The sequence below is a fragment of the Calidris pugnax genome, unplaced genomic scaffold (assembly GCF_001431845.1).
Source record: "Calidris pugnax isolate Ruff unplaced genomic scaffold, ASM143184v1 scaffold54, whole genome shotgun sequence".
Lineage (NCBI taxonomy): Eukaryota > Metazoa > Chordata > Aves > Charadriiformes > Scolopacidae > Calidris > Calidris pugnax.
In genome coordinates this window covers 1,776,726-1,798,720 of record NW_015090864.1, presented here as the reverse complement: position 1 = coordinate 1,798,720, position 21,995 = coordinate 1,776,726, and the positions used below count along the sequence as shown (strand labels likewise).

The 21,995-nt window shown below is 40.0% G+C and overlaps 1 protein-coding gene across 1 annotated transcript in view; it reads right to left on the bottom strand.

Annotated features, from left to right (window-relative positions):
- Positions 1-20: 20 nt before the first annotated feature.
- Positions 21-21,995, bottom strand: part of LOC106889678 (uncharacterized protein C17orf104 homolog) — a 22,514-nt gene continuing 539 nt past the window's right edge. Inside the window, exons 2-9 of the mRNA XM_014944901.1 lie at positions 21,192-21,283; positions 16,746-16,877; positions 10,193-10,359; positions 6,859-6,960; positions 4,502-6,302; positions 2,168-2,302; positions 1,882-2,062; positions 21-1,024 (exon numbers count right to left, since the gene is read on the bottom strand). Of these exons, the coding sequence (XP_014800387.1) occupies positions 777-1,024; positions 1,882-2,062; positions 2,168-2,302; positions 4,502-6,302; positions 6,859-6,960; positions 10,193-10,359; positions 16,746-16,787 (2,676 nt within the window). The 5' untranslated portion in view covers positions 16,788-16,877; positions 21,192-21,283 and the 3' untranslated portion in view covers positions 21-776. The remainder of the gene's footprint in view (positions 1,025-1,881; positions 2,063-2,167; positions 2,303-4,501; positions 6,303-6,858; positions 6,961-10,192; positions 10,360-16,745; positions 16,878-21,191; positions 21,284-21,995) is intronic.

Genomic DNA, 21,995 nt, shown 5'->3' with positions numbered 1-21,995 from the left:
TTCAGTGCAGTACTTACTGCAAGTCTACAAAATCCTTTTTTTTTTTTTTTTTTTTAAACTGGAAAATTTTAAACAGACTATGCTATAGAAAAAGCTCGGTTTAGCCTGGTTTAGCTACAAACTGAATTGGCAGCAAAATTGCCCAAGCATCTCACGCAACCAACATGAAACACTGATTATTCTTGTCCACAACAACCTGAATGACCCGACTCCCTGTCACAACAACATTCCAGGAGTGTGGATGGGATGCAAGATGGGACACAAACTACTTAGTGATCACTTTGGCACTTCAAAGAACTACGTAGCGGTGCAAAAACCCCCTGAACAACTATGAAATACCTTTCAATTGGATTTTTTTTTTTTTTTAAAGTATGCTAAATCGCATCATGAACAACAAAGAAAGGAGAATTAAGTTTAACCACACTCTGGTTTCTCGGGTCATGGCTTGACTCACAGCTGATACGTAGCTTTTGGAGAAGCACACAAGGAAATGCTCAGCTATTGTTTAGTTCCTCTTAACGATAAAATTCTTACGCAGCAGACATTGCGATACCAGCAATATTAAAATTGCATTAACACTATCACAAGATGTGTCTCTCAACACCAGAATCACAGTAGTAGAAGTGCAGCACTGATCAGCAATATTAACCCTTTTGCTCGTGGATAACCCATCAAAAACACCTTCCATGGCACTAAGCAGGGCGCTCGGCCCTTCCCTCCCAGTCCTCAGCCTTCTGCCTCCCTTTTATTATTGTTACTATTATTATTATTTGCTATTATTCCAGAATCCTCATGGCTTCCTCAGGTTTTTCTTTTTCGCTTCCTTTGTTTTCACTGCTTTTTTCTTCTGTGCTTGGGTTTGCAGGACAAAGCTCTTGCAATGCCCTTTCAACGACGTCTCGTTTCACCGGATCGCCGGAAGAGGTTTTTGGCAAAGTCATCTGCAACGCACACCATAGAGCGGTACGAGCCCTGCGTGTGGACCCAGCCAAATCCCTAATGGCAGCTGCCAGAGCCAGAACATCTGCAACAGAATAACACACTGCAGGTTAAACAAGCCTGGAAATATTAATACATTAAAAAAATTCTGTCTATTTCTTCAATCCATCACTAGTACCAAAGCGTGCTACTAAAAGTAACAGCCACCACTGTGCCCTGGTACCACACTGGTTGAATTCCACCAGTTATCTTCCTTCTCTTGCAAGTGTTAGCTAGAAAAGGAAAGGAGGGAGGGAAGGAAGGAGGGAGGGAGGAAAAAGTAGCAATACTACTTAAAAAAAAGAAATTCAACTTGTTTAAGAACAAGTACATTTTTACTTTTAGGACAACTACTCGTTATATAGTATCACTGAACAGTTTTTACAGTTCTCTGTTCAATCCATCACTAGTACCAAAGCGTGCTACTAAAAGTAATAGCCACCACTGTGCCCTGGTACCACACTGGTTGAATTCCACCAGTTATCTTCCTTCTCTTGCAAGTGTTAGCTAGAAAAGGAAAGGAGGGAGGGAAGGAAGGAGGGAGGGAGGAAAAAGTAGCAATACTACTTAAAAAAAAGAAATTCAACTTGTTTAAGAACAAGTACATTTTTACTTTTAGGACAACTACTCGTTATATAGTATCACTGAACTGTTTTTAGAGTTTTGTCAGTCAAGAGGAGAACATTTCAAAGTGTTTAAAGTAGGAACAGAAAAACAGAAAAGGAAAAAAGATCTCTTAAAGTAATTTAAAGTCTTTTTAAAAGAGACAGGTTTAGATTTACAAACTTTCTTGAAGTTGCAATAATTGCTGCGTATTTCAGATCTGTGTATTTCCAATGGCACATTTTCACAATTAAACCTCTTAATAAAGATTTTAAATCTACAAAAATGGAAAGGAGTTACCTTTCTCGTTATTATATCGTGGTGCCCCTTGTCTCTGTGGATTAGCAGCATTAACGATCTCATCCTTACGCCTGGCCTGCGTTACGTGAATGGCTTCCATGTGGTGTTCCAAGGTAGCGGAGATGTTCCCGTGCACAGGGGCACCACGAAGCCTTTCCATTTTTCCTATCAACGTGAGCACCTGCCAGATAGATTGAAAACACCAAAATTGCTACATCTCCCTGAAACAAACAAACAAACAAACAAAGGTAAAAGCAAAGAGAAAGGCAGGAATTACAGCTCTCACCCTGGCTTGTTCTCGTAACTGGTCGACAATCAAACGATCAACGCGTGATGGGTTGGCAGGAAGTCGGGACACGGGAGTGGTGTTGGAGCTGGATACGCGCTTTCCTGGAAAGTTCCTTGCAAGGTCAGCCTCAGTCTGGAAGGGAAAGAAATAGCTGTTGTCAATGTTTGAAATTAGTACAATATTTCAATTCCTATTTTTGGGGTGGTTTAGAATTTTCAAATACATTAGAAGCGCATTTCCTATCTTTACTTCTGAGTGCATTTGCTGAAAAACGTTCCAAAATACCTGTCTAAATGGACAACCAGATCCTGTAAAAATAAGAATATTTCTCCAATTCAGCTCTTCCTCAGCATACAACGCTCAGTGGCAACACTTAGAACCAATCTTGGACACAGAGGTAGGCAAAGACATTCTTATCCAGTACCCCAGGAATTTAAACTGCATGCCTCTCCCTGCATCTCTGAAACGTTACAAATTATGATTATTAATAAAAGAAACTGGTGATAACAGCAGCATAAATTGTATCTGAAGTGCATCAGGGTTAAGCTGGATTTAACAAGCTCTCCAGAGATCCAGTTTGGTCCAATATCTGTTTCTTTCTCCAATGACCAGGAGTCTTCTCCAGCACAGAAGAAGCAGACAGGTACTCAGTGTACAATTAGGACCATGGATCACGGACAACCTAGTTTCTGAGACCTGACGTAGAGATTTGGCTCTTGGTAAAGCATCTCCTGCTCCTTTTTGAGCACAGAACTTTCATTCTGAGGTGTAAGACCTTTACCAGTAGCATGACCCTTCCCTGACAACAGCTCTTAGCAAGAGAGTCTGAGGTAGGAAAACAACTGTAACAAGAAGAGGATAAATTGAACCTTATTTGGGAGAAGTCACACACATTCAAAATACTGCAGATTTTCCCTACAGCTATGTACAGGGTGCCCAGGACTGATTACTATTTTTTTTTACTGAAACAACTATTTAGTAAAAGAAGAAAAAAAGAGAAGAAGAGAAAGACACCACTATATCACTGATAGTAAAAAACAACCAGATCCTGTAAAAATAAGAATATTTCTCCAATTCAGCTCTTCCTCAGCATACAACGCTCAGTGGCAACACTTAGAACCAATCTTGGACACAGAGGTAGGCAAAGACATTCTTATCCAGTACCCCAGGAATTTAAACTGCATGCCTCTCCCTGCATCTCTGAAACGTTACAAATTATGATTATTAATAAAAGAAACTGGTGATAACAGCAGCATAAATTGTATCTGAAGTGCATCAGGGTTAAGCTGGATTTAACAAGCTCTCCAGAGATCCAGTTTGGTCCAATATCTGTTTCTTTCTCCAATGACCAGGAGTCTTCTCCAGCACAGAAGAAGCAGACAGGTACTCAGTGTACAATTAGGACCATGGATCACGGACAACCTAGTTTCTGAGACCTGACGTAGAGATTTGGCTCTTGGTAAAGCATCTCCTGCTCCTTTTTGAGCACAGAACTTTCATTCTGAGGTGTAAGACCTTTACCAGTAGCATGACCCTTCCCTGACAACAGCTCTTAGCAAGAGAGTCTGAGGTAGGAAAACAACTGTAACAAGAAGAGGATAAATTGAACCTTATTTGGGAGAAGTCACACACATTCAAAATACTGCAGATTTTCCCTACAGCTATGTACAGGGTGCCCAGGACTGATTACTATTTTTTTTTACTGAAACAACTATTTAGTAAAAGAAGAAAAAAAGAGAAGAAGAACTGTAACAAGAAGAGGATAAATTGAACCTTCCTTTGGGAGAAGTCACACATATTCAAAATACTGCAGGTTTTCCCTACAGCTGTGTACAGGGTGCCCAGGATTGATTACTACTTTCTTTTTTACTAAAACAAATATTTAGTAAAAGAAGAAAAAAAAGAGAAGGGAAAGACACCACTATATCACTGATAGTAAAAAAAAAAATAATAAAAATCCAAACAACAAAAGCAAAAAACCAAATCATTCCAGGAAATTTTCTCTCCTTAAATGGTTGAGCAGGGAAAAGGAGAGCTCGGGTTTGTACTACTTGAGTTAAAGATTTAATTGGAGACAAGGAGTTTGGGACCAGAAAAGAGATGGATCTACCCAAACTGTGCAATATGAACATTTAAAGCATTAAGGTGAATAAAACACCAGGACTTTAAAAACCACCCGTGGCAGTGAGTGCCCTGTTGTATCATCATACATGGCTGCTGGCTCTAGAGTCGTAACGAAGGCCTACTGAATTAATAACAATTAGTTAATGATCTTTAATTGACCACATATGTTGTTTCACGCAATCACCAGCTTCAACAGGAAGTTTTTACCTTTTTTCTCTCTTTCTCCAAAGCTCTCCACTGCTCATAACACTCCTCCAGGCGGGTATGAAGCTCGTTAGCGGGGCCGCTGCGGTTTCTTGGAGGTCTGTACTTGTTAAACGGTGTGGAAAAGGCAAAATATGGTGCAGGGATTTCCCCACAAAAGAGATCGTTGATGAAGGGATTCAAGGGGTTAAAATCATCGTAATGTAAAAGATCGACAAGTTCTGAGAACGGAAACGGCGATGGAGGAAAATTGAAATTATTTGCTGATGAAAGCAGGTGGGGATTAAATGGAGGAAAGTTGGGATTTTGCTTAAAATCAGACATTAGGGGGAAAGGAGGGAAAAGAGAAGGATTGAGGAAGTCTGACACGCTCCCACCATTCTGTTCGTGGTTTTTTCGGAACATACTGAACTGCTGCCGGTTTGGGGTTGTATTCCCAAAATGAGGAATCCAATTCTTTCTGCCTCTTCTATCATCTTTATTACTGTTTTCTTGGATTTGCTTTTTTGGAAATCTGTGGTATTTTTCAGAATCTTCACTTACACCGTTCTGCTGCGTTAACCAGTCAGATGAGAAATTAATGGGGAATTTAGGGTATTGCCCCTCTTTGTTAGTCAACGACTCGCGCTGGGATCGCCCAACGGGTTTTATTTGTTTCTGATTTTCAGAGTTAAAACTAGAAACTCCCAAATTATTAGAAAACCCATTTGATATTTGTAACCTTCCGTCTTTCCTTGAAGGGAGGACAGGTAAGATCTGGGAGTAGTAAGAAGATGGTGTAAGAGCCTGATGGGTGGGAGAACCACCAGACATGGTTGAAACCCCTGAAGATGACTGTGGACTTGTCACCCCTTGCTTTCCATACGGGACATCGGATGCAGATGTGGGACTCACAATTTTCCCATCCAGCCACATACGTCCGTGGTACGACGAGTAACTCCCGTTTTGCATAACATTTTTTACAGATAAATCATATTCAGATCCTTTCTGAGAGCATTCTTTAGGACTAACATGGATCTTAAAGTCATTATTGTTCAGAGCATCCCCCAAAGTAAAGCCATGACGACCGTTTTGCACATGGGTTTCCTGTGGTTTTCTGTTTGCCCCTCCAGAAAAATTACTTTCTTTAGGGCTTTGATTGAAAAAATAGAGCGATGGATGAACAGTTGGCTGCAATTTTTGAGCAGCTGTGAAGTTTTCATATCTTTTAGAAAACAAGTGGTTGTTCTGGGACATTTTATCCCAAGAGTCATCAACAGGCTGATTGGAAAGCTCCGGGGAATACTTAGTTTGTTCTTGAGCATCACTTTTCAGAGCTTTGCCTCTTGCTTTTTCAGTTCTCCAATAGTCTTTCTGACTATTACTGCCTTCTTTCATTCTGTTCTGAGAGGAAAAAGTGCTAAAATTGGAGCAGAGTTTTTCAAAGTCTCCATTTAACTTCACGTGGTCGTAACTGCACAAATTATATTCTCCATTTTGAAATGAAAACCCTTCTTGGTGAATTGTATTGTTATTTTGCAAAGAGGAATTTTCAGGATAACCGTTCTTCAGAATATTATCAGGTTGAGCACAAGGGCCAGATGGGGAAAGCCAAGACTCTATGAGATGAAGATCTTCCAAACCTCTGTGTAACATCTCCACATCGTGAGGCTTCTGTAGATGTTCCTGATGGCAATTCTGGGTGCCCAGGAGGTTTGAAAAATCCTTACTTTCAACAGAGTGCTTAGATGAAAGCCCTGAGAAATCACCGTTGCTTCCAAGATCAGGTGCCCACATTGGTGGAAACAATCTTGAAAGAGAATTCCTAGAACAAAGTTAAACAAAGCTCCTGTAAATGATTTTAAGCATTTCTTACGTCAAAACAGTTCATGTTATCATGATTATTCCCCCCACCATGTTTCCTCATCCCATTCTGGGCTAACCACACACAGTCCTCCTCCAGAATATAAGGAGGGAGAAATATTCCTGCTGCAGTTGAGTAAATGCTATGTGAAATCTGGCTGCCAATGCTGTTCTCTAATATTTATAATATGTATATTCAGAACTGGAGAGTTTCTTTGGATTTATTAAATATTTTAGATTTACCACTATTTAGTCAACTCCCTACTGGTTAAAATGAGATTTTTCCCCCCTGCCCCAAATGCTGTAGGCTGATGAAAGACTTTAGTAAATTTACATTTTTAACTGTTTGTTGATTTTTACTGACAATTGAAGAAAAACATTTCTATATTTCAAGAGGATTTATAAGCTCTTCGTTACCCAACTCTGTGAAATAATTAAAAATGTGTATCACATCTGTGTAACAAAGGATGTAAAAAAACCAAATATGCAACATGTAAGAACTTTCAGAACAAACTTACCAATCTGTGACTGGTTCTGGCTTGTTTGGCTCCTCTAAAATGCTTGACACTAGCCCAAACATATCAGGGCCATTGCCAGAATAAGAAAGATTTATTGGTGCCCTGAAAAACAAGAAAGTCTAGATAAATAAAAGTCTTTTTCTCCTTAACAAAACAGGTAGAAGGAAAAGTAAAGCATTAAACCTTTCATTAACTTTAGCACCTAAGTGTTCTGAATTTAATATATTCCCAGTAAACATATATAGACATCTCTCCCTGTAAGAAATGCCTATAAGTACTTTATAGGCATTTCTTCAAATCTTGACTGTCTCCTTTAGAGAGTAAAAGGGATCAAACTTTTCAAAATCTACTTCAATAGTTTATCTACTTCAATAATTCAAGAAATAATGCTTTAATCTCAAAAATCCCTAGGTTAAGATATACTTAAACTGAACCACTCTTTAATGCCCTTTTAGAAAGGACTTGGACAAAACTTTATTAAATATTCCTGGTGAATACCAAAGGTGTTCAACCATCACTACTCTTTCACAAGCCCAAATTTTATCTTTTACTTCAGGTGCAATAGGAGATGATCTTTACAGAGTTGTCTATAATGACACCTAACTCTCAATCAGAAGTTAATTAAAACACAACAATCTCACTCTTAAGAGATCCTTCCCTCTAACACACACTGTTTTGCATCAATAAATTTCACTCATTATCATATTCTCATTCAGCTGATCCTTTCAGAGTCCCTGAAGACCTCTCAGGCTTCCCTGGTGTCAGCTTATCCAAACAACTCCATCCTCTGCTAATGCTGCCACTTAACTGCTCACCCTCATTTTGCCACTTGATTAACTAAGGCTATAAAACCTGGGATAAACTATTAAGGCTGTCACCTTGTTAATCACCTGCCACAGTGAAAATCAGCCACTTAGGTGTTACTGCCTTTTAAGATCTATCATGTTTTGTCTTATAACTACCTCTATTATTTACTTCCAGTTTCTGCAACTAACTGGAGATCACAGATGAAAGCTTGCATCTACATGATTTTCAGCAAGGGAGAGATTCGACTCAATCTACAATGTAGAATGGAAATTAAAAACTAAATAAATTACTGGCTGTTTTAGAACTGCAGACAGGGCAGCAGGAAGCTGAGTGGACTAATCAAAAATATAATCCAGGCAAGAAGCAGCACAGGACAGCAGTGAGTCTAAAACTGCTCAAGCAAATTTTACAGATTAGATGAAATTAAGATTAAATGTTTAGATTTTCCTTATTTATTTTTTTTAACCTTAAGGACTAGTGTATACTTGCAGTCTCAGAATGGGTGTGCAGATGGATTTTCATTAACAGACAAGTACCATTTAGTTGTTTAATTCTTTGAATCAACTTTTGGGGTTTTTTAAAGCTACCTTGCAGTAACCTTAAGGCTGCTTTTAAGAAGAGATTGTGTATTTTAATGAGTGGATTGCCACTCAGAGGTCAAAAGTAGCACTTACAGCTAATACTAAAGCTATAAGATTTTTTTTATTAAAAAAATATATATATTTAAAGTAAACACCCTCTGTGACAGTTCCCAGGGAAGACTAGCAAAAAAAAAAAAAAGATAATAGCATTTAGCTTCTTTGCAAGGAATGTGTCTTCCTTAACTGTTACCTTTCAGCACCTTGTGAACCAGTGATCTACCATTTCTCCCCACCTCAAACTTCCTCTTTCTTCTTAGGCAAGTGATAAAAAATGCAATGAGATTGAAATTAGAAATGCTAACAGCATCGTGGTCAGTGTCAAAAGCTGCTGTGTCAGGATGTACCAACACACACTCCCCTCCAGTATTACGTTGCCAGCACTTGGCATTAAGACAGAAAGAAGAGAGTGGGAAGCTTAATACGAAATCACTGTTTACTTATTTCTAAGGGTGAAATAGAAACTATTTTCAATTACTGCACACAAGCTATAAAATTACTAATATGAAGGAGAAAACCAATTATTTCAGTGAGTATCCCCCAGTTTCTAGACTGTGAAATAATCATTCCCTGTTCCTCACAATCTTTGTATCGTTCATGATTTTGTAGAAATCATTCCTCTGCAGAGCTGACTTATCAAAACCCAAGAGTAGCTTTATTTACATGGAAGCTTTCAAACTCCTGCGATCAGAAATGCCTGCAATAGTCAAGACTTGAGCACAGTAGATTTCTCCAGGGGAATAAAAATGTTTCATGATTCAAGTAAAAATACCTTTTGCATTCATTCAGCATCGAAAATAGCATTATTTTTTAATGTTTCATGATTCAAGTAAAAATACCTTTCGCATTCATTCAGCATCGAAAATAACATTTTCTTTTATTCCTCACAATCTTTGTATCGTTCATGATTTTGTAGAAATCATTCCTCTGCAGAACTGACTTATCAAAACCCAAGAGGAGCTTTATTTACATGGAAGCTTTCAAACCCCTGACCAGCCTCGTTGCCCTTCTCCATACCTTTAATAATTTGACTGCATTATTAAGACTGGATGATCAGAAATGCCTGCAATAGTCAAGACTTGAGCACAGTAGATTTCTCCAGGGGAATAAAAATGTTTCATGATTCAAGTAAAAATACCTTTTGCATTCATTCAGCATCGAAAATAGCATTATTTTTTTTTTTATATAAAATGGAACTCGAGTGCATTCTATCAAGGGCACAACAAGACCGTAGGCTGGCGTATTTTCAGGAGTAGTTGCACACACATTTATGCTTTCAGCAGCAGAGGTACCACTTCCACTCGACCTGTGTCTGGCTCTCTCTGCATTTTTCACATTCCAGGAAATATTCTGCATTATCAAGCAGGGCCATTATGAGCTTCGGTGCTGAGGGATGGGAGGCACAGAAGGAGAGTGGTTTTTTCCTTTACGTTTTCAATTACAAATAGCAGTTTCCCATTTCCTTCCCTAAATGAAGCATTCTTTCCAAATTTTCAAATGTTTTCACGTGTAAACACACACATCTATATACACACAGACCCGCTACCTTTTCTTCACCACCTCTAAAATAACTATTTACAGCAAAAAAAAATTGAATTTCTAGTTATCCCCTATATACACACAGACCCGCTACCTTTTCTTCACAACCTTTAAAATAACTATTTACAGCAAAAAAAAAATTGAATTTCTAGTTATCCTATCTATATACACACAGACCCGCTACCTTTTCTTCACCACCTCTAAAATAACTATTTACAGCAAAAAAAAATTGAATTTCTAGTTATCCCGTAAAGGCTGCCTAAAGAGATCCAGAATCCCAGTTGTTCTACTCCATAAAAATCTGTGTGTTTCAGACCAGCACTGGAAGATTATCCCAAGAATGCTCATACCTTTTCTTTGTGCAGTCTTGAAAGGAAGTTTTTGAGCCAATATCCTCTCCACATGCTGCCCAGTCACTAAACAGACGGGAAGATTCCAGCGGAGGTGGGGTACTAGTAATGGGTCCTAATAACGGGGAAAATAATTGAGTGTCCATTTTTTGTTTCTTGCTATTTACCTATGTCAAAAAGAGAAGGGAACATATTTAACATTAGAGGTAAATAAGCAGTAAAGGCAATAAGGCAAATCCTTCCTTTTATATCTTGAGCTAAATAAATATAATAATCAAACGTAGGTGTGACAGAAGGATACAGTCTAAAACTTGTTCCCTTTCCTGCCTTCAAGAAGTCCAAATCTGACAAATGTATGCATCTCCTAAAAATAAATAAGTAAACAACAAAAATTACTTACTATACAATAATAGGAATTCTCTACACATTGTAGGTGTTTGCATGTCACAAGCTCAGAATCTTCTAGTCTATCTGACTGGAAACGCACACATCAGAGGCATACACATCCCTTCTGAGAAAACAAAGGGAGAGCAATTATCCCTGCTATATCCCTGAAAAACCAAAATATTCCAACAAAGAGCCCATGGTAAGCAGGAAGGGAGATCTGTAAACTTCACACGCAAAATCTGCATAAAAAATAACCAATCTGTCTTTAAGTACCGGTCCAAAAAAAGACTATTATAGATAAACTATTTACTCAAAGAATAAATAATAGGAGATCTATGACACATGGGGAACTGTACCTCACGAGGTATCTCAACTAGGAATTGCCACAACAGAGTCTGTGATTGATAAAGGCTCAAGTAGAACATCAGAAACCTGCTTTGAGTTGGAAGGGACCTCGGGGGTCATCCAGCCTAATGTCCTGCTCAGAGCAGACCCACTTAGACCAGGCTGCTCAGAAAGTTGCCCGGATGAGTTTTGAGAACCCACCCACTTTCTCCCTGGGAAAAGGAGAAAGTGGTGGGTTCTCACCTGGTTCTCACCTTTTCTTCCTGGTTTAAAAGCAGGGGGAGGGGGGAAATAATCCTGAAAATACTCTGGACCTCCCTCCTCTGTAACCTCCCATAAGGCAGCTGCACACACCCGTAGGACTCACTCCAGTAGCCTTCTTGTACTGGGGAGCCCCAAACTGGGCACAGTATCCAGTTGTGGTCTTACAAAGGTGGTAAAAGAGAGAGGATCATAACAGTGCTCACCCCTCTGGATACACTAAGACAGCCCAGCACAGGTGTGGCCTTCTCCCTTCCTGGGTCTTGTCTGAAAAAGGGAGTAAAGAAACATTACCTGGGTCAAGTGTGCTCCTTCCACGAGCAGGAAAGAACAACCCTTTAGGGAAGTTTTTGAATTTAAATAAAAAAAAAGTTTACACTGAGGGCTTATCACTTTGTTATAAACTTGTCTTACACATCCAAACAAATCTCTATTAAATAACAGAATTAGAGTTACTATGACACTGTAGAGGCGAGAGGCATATTCTGTAACATTCCATATGAACACGAAAAAACCAAAATATTCCAACAAAGAGCCCAAGCAAAGACGCTGTAGAGGTGAGATGCATATTCTGTAACATTCCATATGAACACACTATCAATACCTATATGACTAAATAAGAGATAACAACAACAAAGTGGCGCGACAGTGCTCATGTGATACAAGTAAAGGCTTCCCCTGGAGAAGAGGGGGAGAGGGATACCCAAATTATCTGCTACAAATGACTCCTGACCCCCCCACAAGTATCCCTTAGGAAAGCAGTAGCTGCCCAAGGCCACAATTCTAGCAACAATTTAGCAGCATCAACAAGCACATGCCAATGCCCAGGCCCTGCTGTTGTTTAGCTCACTAGGAAGCAACACACAGAGATAAGTTATACTCCTTGGCTGGAGCATAAAATACTTCTGCATCGATTAAAAATAGGATCTGTAACTAATGGATTTATCTTTTATTTTCAGAGCCATTAATCAGCGCTAATGGGAGTTGTGCAGGACAATGTGACTAAAGATCAGGAGAGGAGGTACTTCATGTACCCTGGACACAGCCTCGTCACTCAGCACTTCCAAAACAATGGAGTCTGTCATTCCACCCAGTTAAACAGAATTAAAAATAATAATAATAATAATAAAAATTAGAAGCTCTTCTCAAGTGCTCTTCATATGAACTACTAAGGAGTTACAATTAAAAAGGGATAAAACTGTGTCTTGTCTCCTACAGTTTGCTTTAGTTTCAAAGTTCTTCACTGAATTTCAGATAGTCATAACAGCTTTGCAAAGAAAGGGCTGCCTGCAGAGGCACAGTGTTTCACTCAGAGCTTCAACCTTAAAAAAAATATAAAAATCAATGAATGAAATGCTGTCTCCAAAAAAAAAAACCAACCAATAAATATATATATATATACATAAAAAAATCAAATGAACTATCAATACCTATATGACTAAATAAGAGATAACAACAACAAAGTGGCACGACAGTGCTCATGTGATACAAGTAAACGCTTCCCCTGGAGAAGAGGGGGAGAGGGATACCCAAATTATCTGCTACAAATGACTCCTGACCCCCCCACAAGTATCCCTTAGGAAAGCAGTAGCTGCCCAAGGCCACAATTCTAGCAACAATTTAGCAGCATCAACAAGCACATGCCAATGCCCAGGCCCTGCTGTTGTTTAGCTCACTAGGAAGCAACACACAGAGATAAGTTATACTCCTTGGCTGGAGCATAAAATACTTCTGCATCGATTAAAAATAGGATCTGTAACTAATGGATTTATCTTTTATTTTCAGAGCCATTAATCAGCGCTAATGGGAGTTGTGCAGGACAATGTGACTAAAGATCAGGAGAGGAGGTACTTCATGTACCCTGGACACAGCCTCGTCACTCAGCACTTCCAAAACAATGGAGTCTGTCATTCCACCCAGTTAAACAGAATTAAAAATAATAATAATAAAAATGAGAAGCTCTTCTCAAGTGCTCTTCATATGAACTACTAAGGAGTTACAATTAAAAAGGGATAAAACTGTGTCTTGTCTCCTACAGTTTGCTTTAGTTTCAAAGTTCTTCACTGAATTTCAGATAGTCATAACAGCTTTGCAAAGAAAGGGCTGCCTGCAGAGGCACAGTGTTTCACTCAGAGCTTCAACCTTAAAAAAAATATAAAAATCAATGAATGAAATGCTGTCTCCAAAAAAAAAAAACCAACCAATAAATATATATATATATACATAAAAAAATCAAATGACTACTCCTACAGTCTTCAGTAGGACCTTTACTTCACTCTTTCCACTCTGCAAATTAAGGTAAAGTCGCTGCTCTTAATGAATTGCCTCCCAAAACAACAAAAAACTTACCACTTCTAAAACCTAGATACATTATCTCGATTTTTCTTTCAAAGCACAAAAAGACACAGCTTCTGTTCTTTCATGTAAAATGGAAATGTTTATGTACTAAACTTTCTCCCTGCATACAAAACAACACTCTCTTTTCCAAGACATCTAACACTGTTATTAAGTCACATCTTATCTTCAAATGCGTGCAGAGGGCTTTTAACTTCTGCAAGAAGCTCATCACAACAGAGGAGTAAGCAAATAAGAAGCATTTACCAAAAGACTTCACCATTTCCAAAAGCTTCAAGCAGTTCTTTGTATTTAGAAGCTCTTCCAAAGTTTATTTTGAAGAGAAATACATGAGTAGAACTTCCTCAGTATAATGCTCATGTTTCAACTATAAATATACACGAAACTAGATAGTGACAAAGCCATTAGGCCCTGATATTGTTATGGGACCTGTGACGTGAATCCTGTGCTCCAGAACACACCGAACTCACTTTTTGGTACCCGGTTCCTTTGTGCTTCTGCTTCCTCCAGGCCCTGTGCTAAGGATTTGTTGTCATTACATAGATGGTTTCTCTCCAGCAGCGAGGGAAAAGACCTCAAGGAAGGCTTTCCCTCCCAGCTCCCCAGCCAAATGCCAAGCCAGGACAACTGCCAGGTGACACAGAGGCAGATGAAATCTACAGATCACAGTGAAAGGCTTGATAAACAGTCAATTTTAATGGGAACAGAGAATCCTGCACGGCAAAAATCTCGGAACAGCTGAGGTTGGAAGGGACCTGGAGAAGAGGAGGCTCCGGGGAGACCTTATAGCAGCTTTCCAGTACCTAAAGGGGCCAACAGGAGAGATGGAGAGGGACTCTGGATCAGGGAGGGGAGCAACAGGAGAAGGGGTAACGGTTTTAAACTGAAAGAGGGGAAATTTTGATGAGATACCAGAAAGAAATTCTTTGCTGTGGCTGCCCCATCCCTGGAGGGGTTCAAGGCCAGATGAGATGGGGCTTGGAGCATCCTGGTCTGGTGGGAGGTGTCTCTGCCCATGGCAGGGGGGGTGGAACTCAATGATCTTCAAGATCCCTTCCAACTCTAACCATTCTATGATTCTCTGACTTTGGATGCACAGAAGTGCCAGTGTCCCTCACTGTGCTTTCAGGCACAGACACGAGACAAATTTTCCCCAGGGAGAAGTTTCTGTCCCACCACCACCATCCCTTCCAACTCTAACCATTCTATGAATCTCTGACTTTGGCTGCACAGAAGTGCCAGCGTCCATCACTGTGCTTTCAGACACAGACACGAGACAAATTTTCCACGGGGAGAAGTTTCTGTCCCACCACCACCCCAGCTTGAGATGGGCAGCTGGGAGACAGAGATCTGTGACCTTCTGAAAATCCTCTGGCCAAAGATCTCACAGCGCTGTGACTACAGCAGAAGACTCAAATATTATTTGTCATTACTGGAAATGTTTTGATTCTTGTGCTGTCCAGCTAAGTGCTGGAAACAGTTCCAGCCTGTCACCATCTATTCTGCAATGGTAATAGCTTCTGACAGAGCAGTGAAGGCCCCTCAAGCAGACTGGGAGGAGTTTTAGGGACTTTCAGAGAGGCCATTACATTATGACAATTGTAAGAAACATCTGCAGTTCTGTTATGTGTATCTGGGGTACCCTGCTGAACTACAGCATTAGAGGGGACAGGCTAGAAAACCTCAATAGGGCTTCACTGTCCTCCTGTTTGGAGGTTAAAAACAGTCTACAGCTTGTATCAGACTATCAATTTTCTGAAAAGATATATCATAAGCTAAAAAACGATGTAATCAGAGCTAAATATTTTTTCCATTATATAATCAGAAGAATTTATTTACACGAAGTCCCGTCTGACAAAGTTCCTGATTTGCCAAAAAGCATTTAAGCTAAATTAAGTATCAGCCTAGGTCAGTTACCCTAAAACTGCAGGAATTCACTGCTACAGAGCATTGCTTGCAGCTGCTTTTTATAAACATCTATCATAAGGACAGTAAATGACAGCACTGCACAGTGTTATTACTGCTATACAGAGTGTATTCGTCTCCGATTTCTTGGCAGGATAAATATTTCCTGTTTATTTCTTGGTTTTCTTGGCAAGATAAAGCAAGCACAAGAAAAAGTATTGTTTTCTGACTTCAGACTTCTAGTAACTCCTATCTACAGCCATCCCAACCTATGGCACACTGAAACAGGTTAACCCATTCAGGATACACTGCTATGAACTTTCTGAAACCAGAGGGTGAAGAAAATATAAAATAAATCAGAATTCTATAAATTGTCATCTTGGGTTAGCCAGGAAGCTAACCAGCAGAAGTACACAGGCGACAGGGATATGTCAAAAACTAAAACCAGGGGAGAAAAATAGGCCACTTATTCAGAGATCTCTTAATATCAGGGACAAAACCATAAGAATGGCAGATTACTGCAGACTTCCTTCTAAATCCCTACTTCATATCATCAAAAAGGCTGGTTGCAGCAGCAAAGGGAAATGTTCCTTTTCAGCAGTCAAAAAAATTAAGATTTTTTTTTCCTGAGAAAAAGGAATCAAGTCTGTCAGACTTCTCGTAGACAGTTGGGTCAAAATCATATAAAAAAGAACCACTTAAGGTAGGGTGGGAGGGAAGAAGGCAGGGAAGAAGTACATTTATGAGATGCTTGTTCAATATATGGGATCTATAGCCCAGTTACCATTAAGAACACTCATGGGCTACTGGGCCATTTCTTTTGTTTTAAACACAAGCATCTAAATACATTCATTTAATACAATGAAAGATATTTTTTTTTTGTCCATGGTAAATCCCAGCAGTTGTTCTTCACAAGACTGTGTGGTAAGTCTCACAAATGCCCTTGACAAGAGGCACTCAAAGCCAGACTGCATGAGGAACTGCTGACTTCCATGAATAGAGGGTTGCTGACCTGGACTGACACAAAATAATAGTGAAAGCTCCTCCAACTGTAACGTAGCAGTCTCTTCAGGTGCTGAGGGGTTTTGGTTATGTGGTTATTCAATACATCCAGTTAGAAAAACCAACATATCATACAAGTATTTACTGCTGTTTACCTACATGAGGTTTTTTTTGGACTCACCTGTGACTCGTAATGGGGTTTTGGTTATGTGGTTATTCAATACATTCAGTTAGAAAAACCAACGTATCATACAAGTATTTACTGCTGTTTAACTACATTAGGTTTTTTTGGACTCACCTGTGACTCGTAAAGACCAGGGGCAGCACTTTGTTTGACCATGTCCTTGTTATCAGTGTACAAGTTCTCTTCTCTGAAGTATGCAGCATTGCCATGTAAGCAGAAATTTAGATTCTTAAGGACAGACTTCACCTATTTAAAAGCATAATAAAAAAAAAAACAAACAATGATCACCAGGTCCTTCAAAGTTGTACTTATTATGCATGGAACCCTTTTCTAGCTACCCCTCATTGCTCCTCCCACCACCTCTCCACGTCACACCCCCCCCAACTCCTCCAGTACCACCTACGTCTCACACATTTGCAGAACAACGGTGACGTTGCTTTGCTGCTGTGAGATGCCACATGAGGGAACAGCTCAGCAGATCCAAGAGCTGCTGACCACGGGTCACATGGAGTCCCAGAATGGGTAAGGCAGCTGCGCTGGGCTGCACCTAAGATCAGGCAGGCAGAGGCAGCTGCCTCTCTGGAAACTCCTCTCTTCAGCTTGATCCCGTAACATAGATACATCCCACAGGGATCAGGTCCATCAGGTCCACATCTACCACACCAGTATGTACGCTCAGCCCATGATCCTGCTCACCAACACACATCCATCCCCATCGCATAACAGGACAAACAATCCTCAAATACCTGGGACTGCACCCATTTAAGGGCTCTGCTCCATCTTCAGACTCAGAGCTTGTCTCAACAGTAAAGGCAAGGCTGGCTCCCGTCACACATTGCTATCCAAAACCAGGTGTGACAAAAGCATGTTCCCATCAGAGCCCCAAGTATAACATGCTGATTCTGAAATCTTTTCCTATGTCTCTGTACATCTATTAACATGTTACAGTATAACCTCCTATAGTCCCCATATTGAAAAGCAGATTATCAAGCTGCCACAGGTGGCTCCTTGTATTTAACCTAAAATAGTGGGCTCTGCAATGAAATGACTCAGGTACACGCAACTGCTCCTAGATGCTAATTTTATTACACACAGTTTCCTTTCAAGACGGGATGATCAGTAATATCTTTACATCTCCCCTGATGATCTGTTCAGTCAGTGTTTGTCTAAGCTGCTAACCTTTACTGATCTCTTAACTATTTGTGATTTATTAGCTGCTCGTCTGTCAAAGCAAACTTAATGAAACCCATCTATGATTTGGCTAATCACTACCTCTGTGACACAACGTAACTATGCACAACTTTAGAAATGGGTTTCACACAGCATTAGTTGATATCCCAAACCCCAAGCAACAATCCAATTATATCACAAAATAGGAACTACTTCAAATCATGGGAAACTTTCAAAGCATTCCAGGTGTTGCATTAGGCTTCACAACCTGTGTAAGAGTGCAACTGAAGCTTACAATTTACACAGCTGTTCAAAAAAGGTAAGAGAGCTACCTCTGTGCTCCAGCAAATACACCCTCTTTCAGGAATAAAATGAGTTTTCAATGGTAACTTTCTGTGGTTGTCACTAAGCTTTCAGGGGTTGATAAAACACATGCTTATTGCACAACTGGTAAATAATTCATTCCTAGAAAGGCCGTGTGGGATATCTTCAGGATATGAGGGTGCTACATTAGAGCTTTAGTAGAAGCCAGTGCTTCACTTCAAGAAGCGCTGCCAGCTTGCATTGCATTAAATTAAAGATAATTTAAAAAAAAAATTAAATGTTCTCATTGAGTACTTTAATACCATGCCCTCAAATTGTAAATGGCTTTATTTTCTTCTGATATGGTTCAAAAAGAACTCTTAAACAAAAGGACGAAGGACCACAGCTCAACAGCAGAAGGAAACAAGTTGTTCCATCAGCAGGGAAGACGGATGACCTGCTTCCTACAGGTTCATGCCCTATCCCAAGCTCATCCCAACAGCAGCAGCTTCCTCACCGCATCCTCTCCATCTCCCCAGTCCCTCCATGCTCACCCTCATGGACACCAGCTGAGAGCCCACTGTAACATGACAGGATAAGCACCCACTCCAAACTCTTAAAATCGTGCAGAAGCCCTTTCTCCCTGTGAGGACACTGATCAGGATCTCTCCTCCATGGAGCTGTCAGCTTCCATGGCATAAACTGAAATTCATTACCCCCAAGACATCCATCCATCCATCCATCCCTCCATCCCTCCACCTCACCCCCAGTTTCACTGGATTTGAAGGAGGGTTCAAAGCTGACCTGAGGAATAACAGACACCCCAACAATGTAACCATTCAATAACCTGAAAAAAAAAAACAATCCCCCTGGTATTTCTCGGAGTATAATGTCCACTCACCTTCCCATCAATGCTTCTTAAAGTTAACACTAGAAACTTTAAATGAACCTTGCAAACAGTGAGCCCTCTCAGCATGTCTATACTCACCCTACTAATTTTGGTGTCTTCTGCCCCAAAATATCCTGTCCCAAAATATCCTGTCCCATGGTGAAGACAGGGATAACGTTTTCCATGTGTACATGCACACACTCTTCCATAATCTGATTCTTGCGCTCATTAAATAGAAGCCATAGGAAATACAAAACTCAACTTTGAACTATTTCTCACTGATTAATGTGAATTTTGCTAATCTGAACGCCTGCTTTTCAGAGTAATACAAACAGTAGTATCTTCAAGTGGATTTATATTGCACTTCCAGAGAGACGCAGCGTACACGTGTACACACACTGATGCAACCATGGAAAAGTCACAGGTTTTGCAGTTCTACACACTACGGTACATCGAATCCTCCAGATAAAAGAAGTCCATTTGAAACATTACCTTAATATTGTAAGGAGATCATGAGGAAAGCCTAAAAGCTTCTACCTACACTACCTGAGGGTTTACAAGTTCCAGAATCAATCTGTTCCTCAATTCTGCCTCTATGAAACATTATCCCTGAAACAGTACCCCAGTACCTCTGTGATCTTCCTCAGCTAAAAAAAAAACAACCACAAACCAAAAACCACCACCAACAAAAAAACCCACAGAACATTTCTACAACTTTTATATTAAAACCCAGAACATCCATGACAAGAAATTAAGCACAGTAAGCACTTGGGAAAGCATGTGATATGGATTTATCCACTGGGAACTGTGGCTACAGATGTGCAATTATCATAATTTCAGCCTCCCTCAAGGCAGTTATTTCAGAAATTCAAATTTGTAACCTCCCCGCTTCCTGCAATTCTCGCTTTATTAATTGGAAAAAAATAAGGAATAATTTGCCAGCAGGTAGTTTAGAAAGAAAGCCCTGATCTGCAACGAATTTAAACTATTAAAAAAAGTTATCTACATTGATTTTAATTATAGATTTCAGAGATCTAGAAACTCTAGCTGTGGTCCAAAGCCACGAGTACTTTGGACAAAGTCCTACTATTTCCAAGTACTTTTGCATGCAAAAAGCACTGAGGCCTCCTGCCCTAACTCTGGAGTTTCAGAGGATTTTTTTTTTTTTTTTAATAAAAGCCATAAAACCCTAATTCCCAATTAAAAATCACCCTTCGTGAAACATTGATATGAAGTTGCCAGCTTTAAAAACAGAGAACACAACTCAGCTGCAACACGTCATTATCCAAAAGTTCAAATTTGGGGCTGCTAAAGGAAAGTTTTTCCAAAGGTGGCCAAAGACAGCTGCTTTAACACATCTAGGACTAAAAAGCCTATAACACTTAAAATATCTACACAGCAAATACATATTTAAGTATCCAAATAACAAAGTCACGTTCATTGCAGGCTCCACGGAAATAAAAGGGAACTTAACACCATGTACCTCTCTATATTCACCTCCACTTACAATTCCTACCACGTGTCACACTCCATTATCTCCTGGCAGAGCAGGGAAACACAAGGGACTAAAACAAACAGGTAAGGAGTTTTTAACTGAACTTCTGCTGACTTTAGAGTCAACTAATCCAAAGGTAACTTCACTGCGTGGTTTGGAGGTTATGTCCCTTCAAATACACGTGGCTGTAAAACAGGATTATTGGTATTAACATACTCTGAGTAGAAACCTTTTTGTTTAGGAATATAAAATTCCAACTGAAGTTGCAAAATATCTTTCCAGATTCCTTTTAACAGACGGACTATCTAGTAGTTTAAACTCCACTCAATCAAAATGTCTTTCCCAATATATTTTTAAACAGAAAAAAAATTACTGAAATTATCAATTACGTATCAGTTATGTAAAAACAAATTCTTTGAAGTTACAAACCAGCATACGTGGCCAAATAGATTTTTTTTTTTTTAATCAGCTGCAGGAGGATCAGTATACACTATATATTGTTATATAGGGACTCGTATCTTAGTTTTACTAGACTTAGAAGATTAGATATAAAGCTACTTCTTCCACTTCACCTGCTCCTCACTTTGTGATTTTCAAGCCCTAAGTAGATGTCTTCAAGATTACAGACTCGAGCAAACACTGTCATAATGCCATTCAACTGATCTAAACTGTTTCTAAAAAGAAACGAAAGGGGATTTACTACCTGCTTGAGAAGTTAGTACATTTCTCAGCGAAAAGATCACAGCAAGTATTCCCAAGTTTCCCATCCACTTTGTAACTCTCTCTTCATTGTCCCTATTAGAAGAAGCTGGTGGTCAGATTGTGTTTGGAGAACTCTGGTTTTGTCAGGCGCTCACGATACGCGATCACTTGAAAGGCTGGGTGCTATCAGGTGAATAAATCATTACACTTAGTTTAAACTACAGCAACATAAGCAAGTATCACCCTGCAGAAACTGCTTTGCTGGATTGTTTTCCAGCTTTCTAAAATATCCACACTGCTCCAGCCACCCGGCATCTCTCCTGACCAACAAAACCCACATAAACCCCTCACCCCATTGCGAGACAAACCTGCAGAGATGTTGCCACCAGCCATTCCCTGCCTGCCTGCCTTCCTCCCAGCGACACAGGCCAACTGGGGAAGCACAGGCTGCTCCGACACGCTGGCTGTACACCCCAGAGCACTGCAGCACAACTGAGCCCCGCGCTTTCGGGTCCCTCCTTTACCTCCCCCCTCAGATCGCTGCCATGGGACACACGCTACACACCTCAGTTACTACACACACACACACACAAACTGTTGCCAGGCTCTGGACAGCGTCTCTCTCCTCCACCCCCCCCCCTTGAAGCTGCAGGACAAAAAAAAAAAAAAAAAAATACACAGCAACTCCACCTCAAAGAGGTGATACATTTTTCACAAAACCAGCTTTCTAGAGAAATCTGTCCTCTCCAGCATTCTCTCCAAAAGCTGGAAAGCCTAAAAGCAGGGATGTTGTAATTCAAAGGGG